General features: G+C 42.5%; 1 protein-coding gene across 5 annotated transcripts in view; it reads right to left on the bottom strand.

Annotated features, from left to right (window-relative positions):
* Window positions 1-862: 862 nt before the first annotated feature.
* Window positions 863-21,367, bottom strand: part of SDCCAG8 (SHH signaling and ciliogenesis regulator SDCCAG8) — a 114,827-nt gene continuing 94,322 nt past the window's right edge. For 2 of the 5 annotated variants that reach the window (XM_080616865.1, XM_080616862.1), the window contains 3 exons: window positions 7,722-7,848; window positions 5,692-5,774; window positions 863-1,192 (listed from right to left, as the gene is read on the bottom strand). In XM_080616865.1, coding sequence (XP_080472991.1) covers window positions 5,724-5,774; window positions 7,722-7,848 — 178 coding nt within the window. In that variant the 3' untranslated portion in view covers window positions 863-1,192; window positions 5,692-5,723. Of the gene's footprint in view, window positions 1,193-5,404; window positions 5,511-5,691; window positions 5,775-7,721; window positions 7,849-10,148; window positions 10,255-21,367 lie in introns of those variants that run through there. The other 3 variants (XM_080616863.1, XM_080616864.1, XM_080616867.1) reach the window with 3 other exon arrangements.

Consider the following 21,367-nt stretch of genomic DNA (forward strand, 5'->3'; position numbering starts at 1 on the left):
AGCAGTTCAAGGAGGCAATCAGATGTGTTTGGCAGTTTAATATGGCAGGAAATTGAAGTAGGGAGGAAAGCCCACTTTGATGTTAGGGTTGTACCACTAATAATTCTTAAAATACAAGCCAAGGAAAGATTGTCCCCCACACAGAGCAAACGGTAACTTCTTGCATGTGTTGTTGCTCCTATTTTTGTTATATCTGATGTATTCATGCTGGCTGAGGTAGCTTTATTAATGGGGAACTGTTCTTTGCACTTTTCTCCTTTTTACTAATGCAATTCTACAGCTACACTGAAGGTAATAGATGTAGAAGCTTTTTTCTTATGTATGTAGTTTATCCTACGCTAGTTAGCAGAAGATTTAGCTGAATTATTTCTGAAACTGTCTGGTATTTGGAGAGGAACTTCTCAAAACACAGGTGTGCAGTTAACCAGAAAAAAAGCCCTCCATGTATATCCTCCAAATGTTTTAGGTTCAGTAATTTGAAGCCAAGTTCAGCTGGTGCCCATCCCAGAGAACTGCTCAATATTTAAGGTGGGAAAGTCTCTTGTCACCCCCTCAGCTGATCTGTACTACCTGATGAGGATGCCTTTCTCTTAAAGGCTTGATCCAGTGACTTCTGCCCATGGAAATGCTTCCACATTATATGGAGTATTTCTTACTCATCCTTAGGCTTTTCTGATGGGTAAGAGGTGGTTGGGACTCTCACTTTTGTTATAAAAAGTGACAAATACCTTGTAAATATAAGGTTTCCAGGTAGATTCTGGTAATGAGTTTATAGACAGGAATGCAGTTGGCTCGTGCAGGGCTTATAAGCAGTCCCTTTCTCCCACCTCCCCTTGGATTCAGGATTAGGAAAGGTAAAAATCCAATTAAGTTTATTGGTATTTCAGCCTGTAAATAAGACATCTACATTCAATCATAAAAATAGATAAAAACATGTTATAGAAAATTGTACAGATTGCAAATTCAGTCCATGCTATGTTATTGCTGTTCCAACACTTGCAAGCCCGGTCTTCAGAATGGTCTCAGCTGTCTTCCTAGGAAGGTGGGTAGGTTGGTAAGGCTTAAAAGTACTTAGGATTCTGTAGCTAAAACTGAACAGAAACCAGCTGAACTGAGCAGCAAGTATGCCTGTGTTCTGCAGAGGTGACTCTGGGTGAGCCTCAGACCAGTTTCAGCCAGGTGCAGAGCAGCCCTGAAAGATAAAAGGAAGAGATGGGCGTGTGAGTGTCTGTATTGCAGTGCTTGTGTTTCTCATTTGTGTCCCTTCAGCCTGTGGGTGAGTTCTTAGAAGAGAAATACAGAATGGGTAAGGCTGTGGCAGTGCAGTGTAAACAAACGCTGTTTTGAAGCTAGTGCTTCCCGTGGGCCTGCTGCCCTCACTGCTTTTGAAGACGAGAAGTCTTACAGGTAGCAAGGAGAACTGTTTGATTTCTGACTAACAGGATCTCCACGAGCTTTAGACATGGCTCATGTTTAGCAGTAAATAACTGAGCTCTTGTTTTGGGGCACATCTAAGGTCCTGCCCCTTCTGCCTCCCAGGAAGGAGGCGACAGGTTTGTGCTAAGAGCATGTTTAATGGGAATTGGAGGGAGTGTGTACAGGGTGGGAGCTGCAGCAAAACGGGAAGCGACTGCCTGGGCCAGGAGGAAACCTCTGGTTGGAAGGCTAATGTGCCCCTCTGAAGCTCTTGCATAGCTCTTGTTTGTGCTTCTTCAAGAGCACTTCAGGAGTGGCTCTTAAGCAACACATCAAACTCTACTGGAGCTGGGGGAGCTACCTTGTAGTATGCCACTGGAGTTCTGATATTGGAATTTAAGAGATGTAAATGACCTCAGAAATAAAAATAAACTTTCTACTTTGTCTGGTTTTGCATTAGAGGGCAGAAGGGTTCGCTTCCCTCGCCCTCCTTACTTGATAAGGGATTTATGGCTGAGTTAAAAAAGAATTTATGAAGTTGCAGCTTTATACAAAGGATTAATTAAAAACAGTAACATGGGATTTTTTCCCTCAAAATACATGCACCAACACCCAGTGCAAGGAAGAATGAACTACAGCTACAGGAAGCCATGGGGCTTACATTCTGTGTCAGTGCCAGTGAGAGGAGGCCTAGCGCCACACTGCAGTACTCCCAGCCAGCGTAAGAGTACTGGCAGATTAAAAAGGCAAAAGCCCCAACACTCAGCTCCTGAAGAAGCCTCCTGGCAACTGGCACTGTGGTGGGTGCCCAGCCAGCCCCCTCCACACAGCTGCACTTCATGACTGCCCAACATGTCTCACTGCTCTCGCTACTAAAGCAACCATGCCCCCTGTGCCGCAAGGTAGAGGCTCTCCTTTCTAGGCTTTCCTCTTCAGACCATATTTCATACCACTAAGCTTCAAAACATCTCTAGCCTGGAAATGTCAGACTGTCACAGATTCCTCTAACTCAAAACCTCCCATTTTCTGCTTCTTGTCACCTACAGTTACAAAAAGCATTTCATTAGCCCTGCCTGTAAATCAGATCAGTGCCAGTACTTCCACCCCGAAGCCTCGGGGTGCCTGCACATCTGTCATCACCACAGTTACCCCTCCACTCTTTTTGACATGCAGCACCTCAGCTTGAGTGACGAAGTAGGAATTCCTCTAGCTGACCACAGCCTGGCCACAACTGCTTTAACAATAAAGCACAAATACCGGCAGGGTATCATCATAATCCACTACACAGCAGCCTGGATGCTAAAGCAGCCATTTAAGCTGTGCAGTTCTGTAACTAAATGGACACAATGGTGTCACTCCTAATGCCCACGTAACTGGCAGATGAGTTTGGTGAGGGACCTTTCCGTCTTACAGTTTCTCATCCACTCACCAGTACTTTGGTACACAGTGAGCAGACCTCTGCAGCACAGAGTGCCCAGGTTCCTGCCACCACCACCTCCTCACCTCAGCAGCACCTGATCTCTCTGGGTGCTGGTTATTCTCAGGTGTACAGCTTCAGAGTGTCTGTAAGAGCAGAGCCATGGACAGCTGAATGGTTTCATTGCCGTTAACTCTCAGTGGAGGGCAGAGAAGCTACTAGGTTCTTTGGTTAGAAAGCACTCAGATGGCTTAGGTGCCTCAGTCCTTATTTGCAGAGGTGCAAATGCCAAGCTGGAGCTCTCAGGAGGGCCAGGCTTAGCTCCTGAGCTGCTCCCAGCTTTGCCCGCTGGCCAGACACTGCAGGTTCACAAACTCTGAAGAGCAAAATACTGGGAGATGCAGCAGTTGCACTGTCTTTATCCCTTCCTGTCATAGCTGAACTCTCATCACCTCTGTCTACACACTATACAGGTAGTGATGAAGACTTTCACCTAATTAAAACCTCCCAAACAATAAACCACAAAAATGCAACCCACAGCCCCTATCTGTGGAATATCACAGGGTGTTACAAATACCTGGTAGAGGCACTATTTTTGTGCATTCCAGCTCTACTAAAAAACCCCAAAGCTCTCTCCCCAGTAACCTAAGCAGTCTTCAGGCCTCCTAAGAACAGTTGATGACTGTGTAAGGATCAACCTGAAACCGTTCTGACATCAGAGATGGACGAGCTACTTGCTTCCTGGACATAAAGCTCCCCTTCTTTCTAAAAGCAAATGGAGCACATTACACACTGCATTCATTGCTGGGACCTCGCTGAAATTCCCTGCTGACATAAGAAAACAAAACTGCTGCTAAGGAACAGTGGTAGTTCTGAAAGTACCTCCCACTGAGCGACTGGAGGGGCAAGGATGGGAATACAGTCACGGGTGAGTGTATTTTAACTTCTGTTGAGAAGGAAGGTGGTCTGTTCACAGACATGCTCACTGTGAAAAAGACATCTGTAATGAGGGAGGAGATTGGTTTAGTGGCTTGGACATACGGAGAGCACAGGGAGAGCATAGGAAGAGCATGGGTGCCTGCCAGCGAGGGGTTGGCTCGCAGGAAGAAGTCTTTGGGGGGGGGGGGAGGCAAGAGCAACAGCGTAGGACAACAGCCTGAGCTGGGGGCAGTCCCCAGGTCCTATTCCTGTGGGTCTGTGCTCTTGCTGGCTCAGCGGCTGGGGTCTGCAAGGGGATTATCCATTGGGACACATACTTTCTGTCAAAGTGATGGACACCAAGGTAGGTCCTGCTAGCAAGGAGCATACCAGCTTTCAGAAACACAGCACTGAGGCTTCTAGTAATCATCTCCATTTAGATGTTTGTTTGCTCTGCTACGTACATTTGTAGTTAATACCTATACAGGAGGGGAGCTAAATAGCTCTTACTCTCCTGACTTGGAGTGAGTTGCAATGCAAGAGAGACTTTCAAAGGTAGAAGAAACTCAAAATCTGAATCTTCTGAAAACCTTCAAAACAAGAATTGTAAATCCCATAATTAAACTTTTGACTACCTTTACGTGGACCTGAATACGTTATACTGTATTCCATTATTAAATAGTAGTGCCATCTATTGAATATTATTGTAATGGCCTGACACACAGCACAGGCTATAAGGTCAGGACACATTTTCATACTGGTCCTTTTTAACTCTATGAAAATGAAAGTTACAGAGTGAGCATCTTCATCATGTAGGCAGGTGGTTATTCAGAAATAACACTGAGCTTCTTTCTGTAATAGAAGATTTAATATTATTCCTTTAAAAGCATATAATTCACTGTTGAGAATGGGAAAGGTGTTTTCAAAAACTGTGGTGCTTGTCTTGGTTACACCTTCAATAAAGATGTCTTTTAAATCAGGTTACCTATAAGAGAATTCAGCATGTAGCAGGATCAGGTATTATTTCTTTCATGATGACTTTTTAAATTCACTTTAAACCCCAGAATTTTCCTAACAAACAGTGTCAAATGAGTTTTCCATGAAAAACAGACTCCCAGCAAACCAGAATGTAGCTGGATTTAAAGACTAATCTTCCTTCCTTCCTTTCTTTGTTAGCCCCCTTACAGGAAACACTAACACTAGAAACAGAAATTGCAGTGGAAGTGACCTGAGTTTTTAAAGCAAATCCTATAGATTTGTCTTCCCAACAACCCCCATCAGCTAGATTAAAATAAATGATGCAATTCTAAAATATGGGACTTTTACATTAAAGTTAAGTAACTTTTCCAAGGCAACAGGAACAGCTCTAAGCATGTATCAATACTGTAACTCCAACAGTACCACTCCAAATACAATCATTTATATAACGTATCTTTCAACATGACATGAAGTTTTATGATTTATCCCAAAACAAACTGTAGCCTTTCTGAAGAAACAGAAAGGATTCAGCTTCCTTAGAAGGAGAATACTACTGGAAGCAAGAAAATTCACCAATTCCAAATCAAAACACAAACACAGTTATGATCCAGACCAAAAAGTACCTATGGTAAAATCTGAGTTCTTCTAGAAGTTCTCACCTGCCTAGGAGTTGTATGGCCTCCTTCCCCTCTCAATTTACATCTTTAAAGTTTTTTTTTCTTTTAATTCTGTCAGGTAAGCCTGTTCTTGCAGTGGAGTCCTTGTCCTACATTTTTAAGTGCTTAAAAAGAAACAAACATAAAAAGCTCCAACAATTTCAAACCCAAAAATGTTTCCAACACTTCCTTCTGCCTTTTGTCTTGAAGTGTTTGCCAGATTCAACCCACATCTGCAAATAGTTTTAGTCCTCCTTTCCTCTCCCTCCCCTGTATCTATATATAGGATACAGAAAAAATACCTACTTCTGCTCATTTCTCTTTATCCATCCAGGTTTTTACTGGATTCCATCTGTGTCCTGTTTGAGATCTGCATCCCATTTTTTCCCCTGAAATATGCAACTGCAGTTACCAGTGGCTTATGTTCCAAGATACAACAGCACATTTAGTCAGTGTATTTTACATTATTTTTAAAAGACTAGATATGACTAGGTTTCTCCCTCTTCTCCCCCACCAAAACAAAATAAATTCATTACAAAGAAGAAATGTTGAACAATACAGTAAAATGCGGAGTATGATGTCACTTTTACCTTCAATCAACACTGACTCTGAGATTGATACATTTTTTTAACTATATTTCTACACTGACTGCATCCTTCTGTAGTTCAGAGCTCCCATTTGTGGTGAACGGTTCTTCAGATTTCTTAAAACAGTTGTCTGATATTCCAGGCAGCTCTTTTGGGCTGAATTCCAATTCCCAGAGAACCACCATTACTTTAAATAGCTGCAAATAGATTTTTAGGACTCATTTTGTAATTATTTTTTATATCATTCTTATATATCTTTATATCGTTATATCACACTTCTTTGGAGTGTTCCAAAGTTAAAAGTATTCTCTGGAGCACAAGTAATGAACATAAAGAAGGAAGCTTTTGCCTGTCAGGCCTTAATAGTAGTGTAATATTGTAATGATTTTTTCCTGTTTTGTCTGTTTCCTGTACTTCTGCCCAACTTCATAAAGGCACGCTCACTTCCAGATAAAATAGGTTATCAATAACACAATCCCCATGGACCATGTAAAGTCTGCTCACATTACCCAGAGTGCTGCCTTTAAAACAGAAATGTTAATTTTCTTTTCTGAACAACCACCTTACAGAGAGAACAATACAGTTGCCATGAAATTTGCCCATAGTTACTACATGCTGATAACCTTACACTATCTTGAGCTACCAAGTTTGTCTACTACGACAGGAAATTCTGTAAAACCCAAACACACTGTCATGATTAAAGGCATAACAAAGTATGGATTTTATTCTCCTAGGTTAAACATTTACTAAATTCTAAGATAAAAAGCCCATAAAATACTTAAATCCTACCATTTTTCAAAGTTCTAAAGTGATTAATGTTCTATTTACTGCTGGGTTTGCTACAGCACTTAATTTCCTACACTGAATGTCCTTTGTTACACTGAATGTTCCAGTGATCCTGGGCAAACTCACTAGTTTGGAAGTTAAAAGCAGCATGATATGGTCAAATTAGTTCATTTACTTAGTTCCAGAACAAGGGTTTGATTATTTGGCAGTTTAACTGAAAACCTCATTCTGTGCTTGTTAGTTCTCCTCCTTTTTCTGAAACAAGTTAAAGAAAGAACAACAAATCCAAAACCAAACCCTGCAGCTCTCTCCCTTATTTCCAAAGTACTGACTGGCTGAAGAACAAAAAAAACCAAAGCAACAACAGCCCATGGCAAGCCACAGCTTCCTAGAGACCACTGGAAGCAGAGTCACGCCTGCTAGAGATGCAGTGCAGTGGTCAGTGCTCAGGCAGACTGATTCCATGCTTGCTGTTGGGTGAGGGGTCATGGAGCAGCAGGGAAGATAAACGACTTCTAAAAATAAGGGGGGAAAAAAATACCACAAAGTGGTAGGGGGATTTAAGTCAGATAAATGTCAGCAATAAGCTCGAAATTTTCAACATGAAGCTACTGTTTAAACATTAATGCTGTTAAAGAACAAATACCCGTTTTCTCTGAAAAAGGAACAGAAAATCTTTTGATAAGAAAGCTAGAAACTGTCATCAACAATAGTTTCTGCTGTTTCCTTGTCCCTTCAAAACACTTTATTTAGTTTAGGTTTAAGTGAGGCTCAGGTTCAGCTACCAGTCATCTTTCTAAACAGGGATTATTCTTATTTTTTTTAATTTCATAAGGTAACACCTTATTTAAAACAACAACAGCACAAAATCCAACATCTGAAATGAGACTGCTGGCAGATTTCTCTAGATTCTGCTAAAGCTGCAGAATATTCCCCTCACTTTCTTTTCTTTTGGCACAGTACCTGTGTTTGCAGAAACTGCACCTCTTCTGTAAGCAGCTGCTTCTCTTTGAAGAGCTGATTCTGTTTGTTGAGCAACTCCACTAACTGCTGGGCAGTGGCCTGGCAATGCTTGTCAAGCTGCTGTAACCTGGGAAAAAAATAGATAAAAGGGTTGCAGAGCATCTGAAGTTGGAGTTCACAGTAGAAGCTTTGATGTTTGTGCTGGCGGGTGCAGCTCCCAGCTGACAGAGCTCAGTCTGGTGGTTGGGCTGAGACTGAAGTATTACTCCCAGGATGGGCATTCAATATATTTTATCTTTACACCTTAAATGAGCACTTTTACAGGTTTGCACTTCTAATTTAGAAGCCTTATCATGACATGACAGCAAATTTGCTTTGCTATTAAGTGACATCAGTAAAGCCTGCAGGACTGCATCCTGATCCCTGTAGCTAAGTCAGCTGCACGCTCAGTAGCTGCTTCAATAACTCCCCTCCTGAAACATAGGCACTAGCACAGGGTACAAATCCAAGTATCCCAAACTGGACCTGAAGTGACAAAAACTTGTTTTCTGTCCACTGCCCTTTGCAAGCTGCTCATGTCCAAAACTTGTTACAGAACACAACATGGATTTTGAGTGACCTTAATGATAAGTAAACAAGTCTGTGTAGATCCTTTAATAGTGTAACAGGGATTCCTGGGAAAGGATGAAAAGAGTAGAAAGAATAAGCAGGAGACTTTTGCTTACACTTGAAAACAAGTGCCCAAGTTGGGACAACACAGGGCAACTGCCACCTTTACTTCTTTAATCACAAAAGTGAGTATGGCTTGCTATGGCTGTAGTGACTGTTCATTACTCCTGCCACAAAAGACCAGTCTGTTTGGAACCTGTAGCACGGGACATAAACACAAAGAAGCTGGAAATTGTGTTTTTATATTAAATACATTTCACTCTTCAAATACAAATGTCTAATTAGAAGTCCTTCTGGATATGTTAGAAGCTTCTTGCCTTAAAATAACAGTATTCTAGGGAAAAACCTACACGCTTTAACCACTATGCTCTTAGGGAGCATAAATTGACTGGTTTTGTCAAGGTTAGTTCTGAATCTAAACTTCGCACTTGCTTTTGTAAACTATTTCTTGTGCAATATGTTGAAATACAGCTTCAGCTGGACATGGTTTTTAGGTTGTGTCTCTCATACAGGCTATGTTTTTAATGGAATTAGTTATATGCTTACAATAAGGTGTGTGATTTTCTGAGCCCTTCTACTTTCAAGTTCTGTGTGGTAGTTTTGACTTGTACAGCTGTCATAGCTAAGCTCATCACTCTGAATATCCACATTCTTATCAGTATTGTTCAAAGAACTGCATTAGTAAACACCCCCAAATGTCTTGATAAAAAGCTAGGAAAATCTAGCTGAAACAAAATTGCCAAAATCGATGTCAAAGCCGGTATTTACTGATCTGTATCTGCCAGCCAACTTCTTGCAATCAAACCACAACAACCACGTAGCGAACACTGAATACTCATATTTCAGTGTCCTGTTTCTCTGCTAATGTTTCCTTGCAAAAGGGATTTGAGGAGTTGCAGGACCATCCCTCAGGGATCAGAACAAAACTAAATGCAGCGAGCTGCAAACAGCGACAGCTGGTTGTAAATGTCCAATGAAGCAAACAAACCCACCGCTTTGATAGCACAGGATATTCTACTAACTACACACTTAGATGCTCTGTGTCTAATTTCACACACCCTGTACCTTCTAAACTACGCCATATTGGTACAGGAGCTGTTTATGCTTCATTTCTTTACTAAATGTGATATCAGGGGCATTGAACTTCAATTAAAAAACCCCACAAAGCAAAATTCCCACCCACAACCCCCCACCCTTGTACTGTTCTTTGTTTTGTTTTTAAAGATGGAGCTTTTCCATGAGCATCTTGATCCCAGGGAGTGGAAGAACAACAGTGGTGTTTGCTGGAAGCAACGTCATAGTTTTAGGCTGGAGAGCCGAGCTCTGCTCACTGCTTTGCCATTGATTTCACAGAAGTATAGAATGGTTTTGTGTTGGATGGGGCCTTAAAGCTCATCCACTTCTAGCCCCCCTGCCATAGGCAGGGACACCTTCCACTAGACCATGTGCTCAAAGCCCCATCTAACCTGACCTTGAACACTGCCAGGTATGGGGCACCCACAGCTTCTCTGGGCAACCTGTGCCAATGCCTCACCACCCTCACAGGGAAGATTTTTTTCCTAATGTCTAATCTGAATCTGCTCGCTTTCAGTTTAAAGTATTCCCCCTCTTCCTATCCATACCTGCTCATGTAAAACATCCCTCTCCAGATTTCTTGTAGGCCCCTTTAGGTACTAGAAGGCTGCTGTAAGGTTTCCCCTGAGCCGTCTCTTCTCCAGGCTGAACAAGGCCAGCTCTCTCAGCCTGTCTTCATAGCAGAGATGCTCCAGCCCTCCTATAGACTCACTTCAACAGGTCCATATCCTTCTTATGTTAGAATCCATTTAACTTGAGGAAGATAAGAGACTTTACTGCACTTCTTCATCTGTAATAAAGACATCTTTCAGTCCTTTATTTCTAACATACTTATTACTTTACAGCAGAACTGGTAGGGAGGTGTAACTGGGAAGTGCTGTCTTCAGGCAGTCAAGGGAAGAACCTCACTGCTGCCCTACTATTTGAAGTCTTAAGGCCATGAAATCCTCCTTATGCATGACAGCCTGACTCAACCAACTACAGTCCAGATTCTAGGCCCTCAGAATCTAACTTTCTGCTGATTTCTACATTCAATTAATAATTTTTCTGCTCTGTTAATGTTTCAGTCTCTTTTAAGAACAATTATATAGTCTTTGAGAGACCCTCTTGCACAAAATTATTACACAGTTATTTTATTATTACACATAAGCACCCTGACCCACATCTCTGCAGCAACCCGATGAGCCTTTCTCATCACTGTGGTAGGGCTCATCCAGCATGCTGGTGCAAACACTGCTGTCACAGCCCTGAGGAGAGGCCCTTCCCTGGCATGCCTCTCCTCTCACAGGAGAGGGCTCCAGCTGAAGAGCCACCACGTCAGTGTGAGGGACTTCCTCCAGTTCTGGCACCCAGAGAGAAGTCATTTCCAGCTCATGTGAATTTCACATCAAAACAACACTTTCTACTAGATACCCACAGGCAGCCCATGCAAATTTCAGAAACATGACTGGATACAAGCTTCATCATGCTCTATTGCAAAGCTCTGTATCCTTTCAGATCATGCTAAGGATGATACAGATAAACTGCTGTAAACAGACAAGTCGTTAATTATGGCAGTACTACTCAATTATGCTTTTCTGTTCTGTACCTTCACCTCCCACCACGTCACATTTAGACTGTCCCCTTGAGCAGAGGGAGAAAGATGATACAGGCACCGTGCTGGGTTTGACGAGCATGCCACAACTTTACTATCATCTGAATCTCTCTCCAGTGCTTGAGTATGGGGTTAATAACATTCCTTTCTGCAATTCTGGGTTGCGATGGGTAACAAGGGAGTAGTTCTAGTCAGTGCAGACCCCAGTCTGTGAATTTCCAAATTCTGTCAGTCTGCTATCCCAAAACTGCTGCCAAGCTGGCCCCTAGTCCACATACTGAGACTACCAGCCTGCTCCAGTGCATTTAGCTCCCGAGGACAGGCTCTGGGCCCTCTCACAGTATCTGCTATTACGTGTGACATGTGCAGCACAGCCACACATTCCCATATGCATTGTATCTGGCCTGCCTGCTGATCTCGTAAATGATTCAAGATGAGAAATGAACAGCTCCACCCACATTCACTGTACTTCCCATATGTTACAACTGCACATCGATGCCTGCCATCATTTTTACAACTGGGTGACAGAACCTTCTGCACATTTTGCTAATACAAGTGAGTAAGGTTGCACGGTCGCCACGTTCACTTTGGCAACACTACCTACTACACAAACGTGTACTGCGTCTTGAGCATCTGAGTGACCGCTATATCCTCCTCACTCTCTATTCCAAATGAGATGATCTTTCCACCAAGGTGGAAAGATCTGTCCAGCTGGGATGTTGAGCGGCTGCTCCTCCTTGGCCTGGGAGTGTTGAAGGACAGGAATTTACTCCACACTGTCTCATGTTACTTGAAGGCACAAAGTGAAGACATGTAGCTCTTGAACCATGTTATGTTTGGACTACTTACAACACAACCTGGCACTACAGAGTAATTTCTCATTTAGTAGTAATAATACTACCCTTCAAATAGTTTTCCATTAACCACTTTAAACCAAAATTCCTATTTCTACAAGGAGGAAAGAAAGAGGCAGCTTTGTGAGATGAGTGGTTCTACAGAAGAAGAACAAAACTGAGGCATCACAAGCTGTAACGAATGCTTCAAGGTAAATGTTTTGCTCTGATTCTCAGTACTTGGAGCTCATATGCAGCTCATATGCAGTTTTATGTTAGAACAGCTCCAAGCTACCTTGCTACTTTGTGCAGCTACAACCTGCTGGAGACTACATCTCTCACTCCATACAGCAGTACAATTTAGAACTGAGACTAGGCTATACCCTAGCTTGTCCAGAAATGAAATGGAAAGGGACAGATAGGTTTCTTTACATTTCGACAGTTATGGGTAGACAACCACTGCAAGCCCCTGCAGAAACTAGGTGAAACATCAAACACAAAGCAGAGCTTTGGTACCGACGTGAATCCTACTCAGCAGAATAAACTTCCTTTATGTCCAACACCACAGAGCTGGACTGGCCCCCCCTCCATCTTACATTTAGATTGTCCCCTTGCCTGCGGCCTACAGACAAAACCAAAAGCTTCCTTCTATTTTATAAAAACACATTGCTAAATAAGGGCACCCACAACATTCCTGCTGCAAGCTCCCTGCCCTGGGGGACTCACAGGTCCATCAATTCACAGGCAATCTGCAGTGAAGGAAAAACTCATACAACTGTGAGCCCTCGTCTGGGTTTTAAAGTTGATCTGAAAGAAATTAATATGCGATGATCTGTGGGCAGTGCCCATTCACCTGGCAGTGGGGATCAGTCCTTGACATAGCAGAGCCATTAGGAGGTTTTTCACTTTTTCAGCACAGTAAAACGTTTTCACTCTGCTCCACAGAGCTGAATTTGCTGAAATGGTGTGACGGGATTGCAGCAACCTGCAGCAGCTAAATCACCAAATCCAATAATCACGCTGCATTTACTGGCACACATCTTAATTAGGTTTTAATACAAGTAATCTGATAACTACTCCTGGCCAGCCAGAGCAGAGCTGTCAGAGCTGGAGGGGCTGCTGCTGAGCGGCTGGGCCAGCGCTGCTGCGGCCGCCTCCCGCTGACCCTGGTGAAGCCCCCATCTGCCGGTTGCCACGGTAACACAGGCCAGCCCATGGCGCCCAGCAGGTCCCCCGGCACCCCGCGGCGAGGCCTGGGGCCACACACAGGGGCCACCAGCACAGGGGCCAAGGCTCCTGCTGCCCACAAAGCTACCAAAACCCAAGTCACGAGGATAGGCTACATCGCCTAACAGTGTGCTCACTGCCTTCAGGACACACCTCCCTTGTCAGGGTAAGAGCGCCAAGCTCCCAATGTCTAAGCTTGCTCTCCCATTGCTTCTCTGTCTGCAGGTGGACACAGCGATCAGAGGCTGCCTCTGGTTACAAGATGGAAACCCGAGGGAGATGTTGCAGACCACCGCCATGCTGTGGGCACGCAACTGAGGGGACCCTGCCCCAACATGGCGGCAGTGCCACATGTGGTAATCGGCCGCTTGAGAATCTTAGATTTTCTCAACAGGCTGAATTTTAAAAGCAAATGCAGGTTTTAAGGACAAGCTTGTTATAAAAAGAGGGAACAAGACAATTAGAAAAGAAAGCAAAACCCAGCAAACTTCTACCCACTTTTATAATTTTTTTCCAGGACATCCCACAAGTTTCATGTCATGTGGTAGGAAGTGTTTAAGTAGTGGTGCTTAACAGGTAGTTGCACTGCAACCCATTAAAGGATGTTAATTTTTACACTCAAATAGTCAGGAGTTAGGAAATCCCAAAGGGAAGGTTTTCTTGCAACTCCTTCCCACCCTGGCTCCCACCTCCACTGGTGTTCCTCTGGCCACCCTAACTGGTCTCTTCCTGAGGCAATTACCCACTACAAGCCTTCTGAACAATTTCAGTCTAAACCACATGTTTTGGCAAGTCTAATGAAATTACAAAGAACTTCAGCAGTTCCTTATAACAAGAAGCACCATGCAACCTTAAATGCAAACTCCAGTGATTACAGTTAGTTCCTGGCACAGATAGAGCAGGCACTGCCTAAGATTATCTCCTGCTACATACAAATCCATGATCAGGCTTGCTTTGCCTATGTGAAGATCTTGGAAAGCCAGACTTGCTGCCATGCCAAGAGTTAAAGTGTATGGCTGGTGCTTGTGGTGACCGTGTTTCTGCAGCCACAACAGTCATTGGTACTCCCAGCTCCTCTTGCAGCACAGGTCTCCTCTGCTTTCCACCTCAACTCTGCTACTTTTCTGTCTTCCTTTTTCATAGCAGAAGTAATGTTGTCTTTTTCATTAAGGCAGGAAAATAATGTTGTCTTTTTCATTAAGGCAGAGGTGATATTCATCACCCTTTTGTATCTTGAATCAGCTCTGTGGACAACTAGGACATTTAAACCAGTAGCAAAATTAGTTCTTGTACGAGCAACCTTCATTGTGTTTTGCAGCACTGACAAATTCACACAGTAAATTTTGAAGTAACTAAGAGTTTATAAATTCGGGAAAGCAGACAAATAGCAAATTACCCCTTAAAGTTTCCCTAGGGTCATGAACTGCTATTTGCTTGAGATCCTGATCCATAGATCAGGACTTTGAAACAACCTTGAGTGATAAGCATATCTGAGAAGTCCCCATATGCTCACAAAATGTAAATGGAAACATCTATACAATCTATCTGTGCACCAAACTCCATTTTCCCTTCTAGCTTCAAAAGCAAACACTGTGATATACCCTTCTCGTGTAAATTAAAGAAACAAAGCATAAGAGAAAAAACCACACAGACCAAAACCACCCCACCCCGTAACAGTGAGTAGGGACTTGGACAGTGAACGAGCTTCCTCATTTCTGTTACACTGGAAGTCCTGATTTCTAACAGGACAGGAAGACAGTTTAGGGCACACAAACAAGTTTCTGTGGCACTTCCCACCCTCTGAAATCCCTGTCAACATTCTGTTGCTACACAGAAGGCCAAGACTGTTCAGGCAGAGAAGAAATGCAATCTATACCACTTCTAGCTTAGTAAGGTAAGCACTTGCCCAGCTCTACAGGTGGAACAAACTCATCCAGCTTACATTAACAGATGGTAACTAGAGGCTAATACCCCTTGCACAGTTTGGAATTGGACACCTAAGAAGAAAATGTCCACATTTCACCATAAAACCCTTGATCCAAGTGGATTTCTACCACTCTTTTTATTTTTCTCATTTTTTTTTAATGTGTATTGGGTAACCTCTAAATTCACTTTTACTAAAGGCAGTCTTCATTTTCCCCCACATTTTTAAAGAACAGCGTATAGTACATCATCTCCAATAAAATAATAATCTCGACATACCATAACAACAATTATGAATAGTGTTTAATTAAAATTTTACATAGGAACAGTGGTTTCCCCTTTGTTTCAGATGTCAACACTCACTATTAGAATATATCTTCACTTCCACAGCTGGTCCAGCAGGTTAAACAAGTAGATCATGTAAGCAACCTGAGCCTGGATCTATTTCTGGGCTTCTAATAGCTTACGTCTAACGTGCTGAAGAGAAAACATTATCAGCCTGCTCTTTAGAAGGAGTGTGTAGCAGCTGGGGTTAGCTGGTATGATGGTCACTTTTAGTCCTCCTGGGTTTTGACAGGAAGGAAACAATGAAAGAGAATGGACAGCAGGCCGGAAAAGATATGGGTGAAAGGAGTGAAAGTTTCACTAATGTCTATTTGTGTCCAAATCCCTAGGCTGAAGATGAGGATTTTCCTCCTTTAAAGGAATTCAAAATAATGTGATCTATGATAAGAATACAAACTCTGGATCAGGTTTGCTCTAGAGCAAAAATAGTTCTGCCTGTATGAGAAAAGTGCTTAAGAAAACAATTCTCCAGATCACTTGGGCTGGCTATTAATTCAGAATGCAGTAAAATACCTTAAAAAAAAAAAAAAAAAAAAAAAAAAAAAAAAAAGCAAAGCAGGGCAGTGCTTGCAGCAGATGTTGCTCCAGGAATATAATGAATCTTATAGTCAGATTCTATTTTTTTTTAAAATTTAAAAGATGCTCACCTCTCTCTGATTTTGTTATGTGCCAGACAGAACAGATTTTGCACAATTTCTCAATCAGGAAACCGAGTCTTAATAATGCTAAAACACGCATATCCTAACAAGGTTTCAAAAGTGGCCCCCTCATGTTTATAAGGATTATTCTGCAAAGTATGTATGTACCTTACTGAAATAATTTTTCTTGTGCTTGTCTTACTAGTTACAACAATTTCTGTGGTCGGTCTACTTTTTATAAATGTGTGCTCAATTTTCCCCATTGCTTACTCCGATTCATCTTATTTCTTTTACTACCAGACAAACTGGAACCTTTACAAACTGCTAGTTTGTGTCCACAGAAAGTAATTACTGTATTCGAGTCAGAGATGCTGAGGAATTTTTAATGCAATCTGCCCAATCTGAACTCCTTCCTTCAGAAGCACTTTGCCTTTAAAAAGAAATTCCCAGCATGAACCTCATCAGAAGCGACATGTAACAGACAGTACATGTGGTGTTTGGGCAGGCAGCAGAGAATTGAAAAAGAAGTCTTCACTTTTTCTATCCCATGGCATGTGCAGAATGTACATGTGGCCCAAGCTGACATCAGGCATTTGAAGCAAAAAAACTGCTAAAAGCATCGGCTTCTGTTAATTTACTTTGTCAGACATTGTCTTAATTAAAAAAATACCACCGCTAGAAAGGGTAGTGCAGCTGAGCTACAACTGCTTCAGTTGTTCCTGACAGTCACAATTGCAGACTAACAGAACAGCTTTGCATTCAGTCCTGCCGTCCTCACCGAGTCCAGACCCTAGCAGCAACCTGCAAGGACTGCAGGCTCCCTATTACAGAGTATAAAGCTTCTGTTTATGTTCATAGCTATTAGTACTTGTGTTTGAAAGGTAAAATGTTTTTCACTAGTGACCTTGCAAATGGGAGCTCAACAGTGCCAGGTATGGTCCTTTGGAGCTGGTTATCTGCAAGGGAGTCTTCCCAGTTTAATAACTATGTATCATAGGCTTTCAAAAATGATCTTCAGCATAAAACCAAGGCTGCTACACTGTGTAGTTTGACCACTATGAAAATAAGCTCTAAAAATATCACAGTGTTAGATATCTGTGTGTCATTTACTAGTTCCTTTGCCTAAACCCCATCACCCTTATTTCCCACACCAGAGGTGTAAATATGGCCCTCTTTCCAGTTCATTTCAAACAAGTGCTTTTGCTTGTAAGCTCCAGCAGGCAATAAAAGTTTGCTTATTTTCAGGGCTCACACAGGGTTATTGTGGTTTTCATAAATTACAGTGAAAGTAATAGATGTAGGATTTGCGTGGAGGGTAGTTTTATGCTTGTGACATACAAGAGGAATATGAGTTTATATTGGTGACAGGGGTAATTTTCCTGTGCAGCATATTCAGATAGATGTTTTCCATACAGGCCCCATAGCTCCCCCTACACAGACCAGATTGCTTCCATTTGTGAACTTACCCTAAGCCTGGCCTACTCCCCTTCAAATACAGCTCTATCACATATTTCTATTTTCCAAAGTTACTCTGCCTAGGAACCAAAAATGATAATAAAGGGCACATACTGAGTGAGGAGCTACACCAATGGGTGGGAAGCTGGTCAAGGTGGGCAGAGAAGCCCAGGATGTGCATGAGAGGTAGGGAAGATCTGTGCTCAGATATGAAAGGATATATCCAAGGGACCTGAGGAGGCTTCAGCCTCTGCTTCTCTGTTAGGGCTTGTCGTGGTTTAAGCCTAGCTGGCAACCCAGAGCCACACAGCCGCTTGCTCACTCCCCCACCTTCTTCCCGCCGCTCCCGGCGGGATGGGGAGGAGAATCGAAGGAATGTAACTCCCATGGGTTGAGATAAGAGCAGTCCAGTAACTAAGGTATAACACAAACCCACTACTGCTACCACCAATAATAATAATGGTAAGGGAAATAACAAGGGGAGAGAATACAACCGCTCACTACCCGCTGACCAATACCCAGCCCAACCTGAGCAGTGATCTTGCCCTTCCGGGTAACTGCCCCCAGTTTATATACTGGGCATGATGTGCTGTGGTATGGAATACCTCTTTGGCTAGTTTGGGTCAGGTGTCCTGTCTCTACTTCCTCCCGGCTTCTCTTCCTCCCTGGCAGAGCATGAGACTCAGAAAGTCCTTGGTCAGAGTAAACATTGCTGAGCAACAACTAAAAACATTGGTGTTATCAGCATTGTTCCCAGGCTGAAAGTAAAAAACACAGCACTGCGCCAGCTACTAAGAAGGAGAAAAATGACTGCTACTGCTGAACCCAGGACAGGGCTGGCTAGTCAAAGCAAGCATGCTCCCACATCAAATGGAGCTACTCCTGTCATGCAACACAGCACTCTGGACCAGGGCTGTAGCTGACTGGGACCAGCTCCAGTTTCCACAGGTCCCTTGGGTATGCCATAAACCAGTTCTGTTGAGACTGAAGGGAGAGTCTCAGCATCAAGGAAACACCAACTGGGGGAAATGTAACATGGAAGACCAAGTGTAGGGGTTAGAAAGCAAGCTTGGGAAGGGCTGAGATGAAAGGAGTTTCATCCTGAGAAACCAGAGTTTTTCCAGAAAATGAGAAAAGCTGGAGGACCTGAGCAGTATTGTCAGCCCACCTTCATGGAGCTCAGCTCTTGTGAACACAGAGTCTACTCAGTGGTTCGTTTTGGCCTATATTAAAAACACAGTGAATTTATACGTGAAGTTAGTGGAACCTGTAATTGCTTAGAAGTATTAAAGGAAAGCAGGGAAGCATTTAACAGAAAATACATCTTAAAAATGTATTAGTATATTATAGACAGTATTACACTCTCTGTAAGAGACTGGCTATTTCATGAAATGTATATATTAGTTCAATTGTGCTCTGAATATACTGCATTGAGCCTGAAGGCTAAAGTCAATCATTGCTATTGAAATAGAGGAGGTTTATTGCTGCTTTAGAAGCAAATATCGTTACAGTTATCTTCAGATAACCATTAACCTCTCCACAATAAGGAATATGACTGCAAGGAGGCAGTTCAGAGACGAGTATCAACACACTCAGATCATAGCCAGTGGCAAAGGTCAATTATGCTTTTCTGGTGGCAGCAGCTTAGCTTGTGGATGAGAATAACAACTCTAGTGTCTCTGCAGTAGCAGCACAGGGCTGTCAGGAGTACCGCACAGAATGAGCACAAACATAGCTCCAGCCTAGCTCTCCCACATCATGGCTTGGCACATCAGGCAGCAGTCACTGGACCCTGCACAGGCATCCCACCATGGTAAGATTACAGGCACCTTCCAACAGAAGAAGTCATTCTGTCCACCACTGTGCACATGCATGCAGACTCTTCTATTCCCACTGGATTTTAATTATTGTCAAAAAATCCTCCCAAAATTATCAGTCTCTTTGATGTTACAAGTTAAAGCAAATACTAATTTTCATGTCACATCTTCAACGTAACTACAAGAAAGGGAAAGTACTTTTCCCCTTAGATTACATCAAAAGGTCATGTGTAATTTTGTTAGGTAAATTATGCTTCTCTCATACTACTTCCCCACATTCTAGGCTTTCAGTGGTAAGCAATGGTAAGAGTTCTATGAAAGAAATGTTTAAACAAGAAAGCTCAGAAGTCTCAATATGCTTTTTGGAACTAAACAGTCTCATGTAAGTAGTTGGACAATAAAAATTAAGTGCCTGAAATTACTACTTGTAATTTAAGAAAACAAAGCTGTGTCTCTTTGTTTAAAAACATAAACATGGTTTTTGTTCTATGTAGGGATATGGAAGACAAACAGGTGCAAAACGAAAAAAGAGATCCACCTACTATCAGTCAGCTACTTGTCTCTGTAGATGTGATAATATCTAATGCTGCTTCTGCAGCACAAGTATACCATTACTCAAAATTAATCACTTGGAAAACTACACAGAGAAATGCGTACTTCTGAAGGAAATGCACACTTTTACTAATGCACACCATGACACTGGTGAACTCACATGCTAACATGGTGCAGAAAACACAGCCTGGGTTTCTGAGAGACTGTTAAAGCTCAGCAGATGTCCCAAGAGAGTCCAAGGTTCCTACTGGGGTTCACTGCTCCGACTCCACTCCTCAGTAGCCACCGCAAGAGCCTTCCAGAGAGATACTGGTGGTCTTGGCACCGCTCCTGGTGGCCAACTGTCCACATCACACCTGGCTCAGCCTCGGCTGGGGCGAGGTAATGAACAGGCCGACCAAACAAACCCAAGCCTCCCTCCTGAGGGAGGCTACTTTTGATCAGTGTTGAGCAACATATGCAGGCTTGAGCAGGGGGGCATGCAGGCAGCGCAGGAAAAAGCGTGCACTGCTGTAACTAAACTGCAGATTAAGCTGAGGACTGCTGTTTCCTAAGCTCCAGATAAGGAGCCTTCTGGAGAGTTAAGAAAAAAATGAAAGAGAAAAAAGAGCAGTAATTGTACTTTTGCTTTTATATTATTGGAATTCAGGGTATACTAGAGCAGCATGCGTCTCAGTTTAAGATAGTATATTTTTCAGCAAAGATCCTCAATACGGGAGATGCTTCTGTAGTTAATAGTTTGTTTCTAATGCCTCTGAAACCATAATGTTCAAGCTCAGCAAGTATTTACTATGAATGAATATTTAGCATCCCTCATGTGATCTCCCTACATAAAAATTGTGATATGGGATCATAATGTACTTTAAAGTCTCTTCAAATAAAGTAATCCGAATTTTACTGAACTGTACTGCAACATCAGATTTTTAATTTCCTTTGAAACAAATAGTATCAGTGAGATAAAACTGCATTTACAGGTGTACTAAGAGACCCGATTTCATTGAGACATACAGAGGAATTTAGAGTTCTATTGTGTGTCAGAAGAGAACCGACTAAAGCCTATTTCTGTTTAAGATCTAGACACAAAAGCTTTCATCCTGATCCAGAATAACTCCCATAAGCTGTAACATGAATGACAGAGACTCCTGTAAAGCACACAAAACCTCACCAAGAGCCCAATCCTGTGTCACTAAAAACAAAAGGAATTTTGCCTTTAATAGGGGCAGGCCGCTTGTTTGCATGAAGAGCAACTTGTCAAACAGAATACAAATGCCAAGCTGGTATGTTATAGCCACAAGCACAATAGATCAAATCTTGTTTTTAACTAAGCATATCCTAGAGAGAGAAGTTTTCCCCCAAAATCTGGGCATCAGCTACAAATTCAATGAATTGGTGTCTCCAAGTGTCTGTAAAGGATGCAGGAAATTTGCAGAAGGGCAGGAGCTTCTCATTTAAAAGAGAGGGAAACTGTATGTTTTCATTATAAAAAATGAGAGTGCAAAAAAATCCTAACCACACAATA

The sequence above is a fragment of the Psittacula echo genome (assembly GCF_963264785.1).
Source record: "Psittacula echo genome assembly, chromosome: 4".
NCBI classification, from domain to species: domain Eukaryota; kingdom Metazoa; phylum Chordata; class Aves; order Psittaciformes; family Psittacidae; genus Psittacula; species Psittacula echo.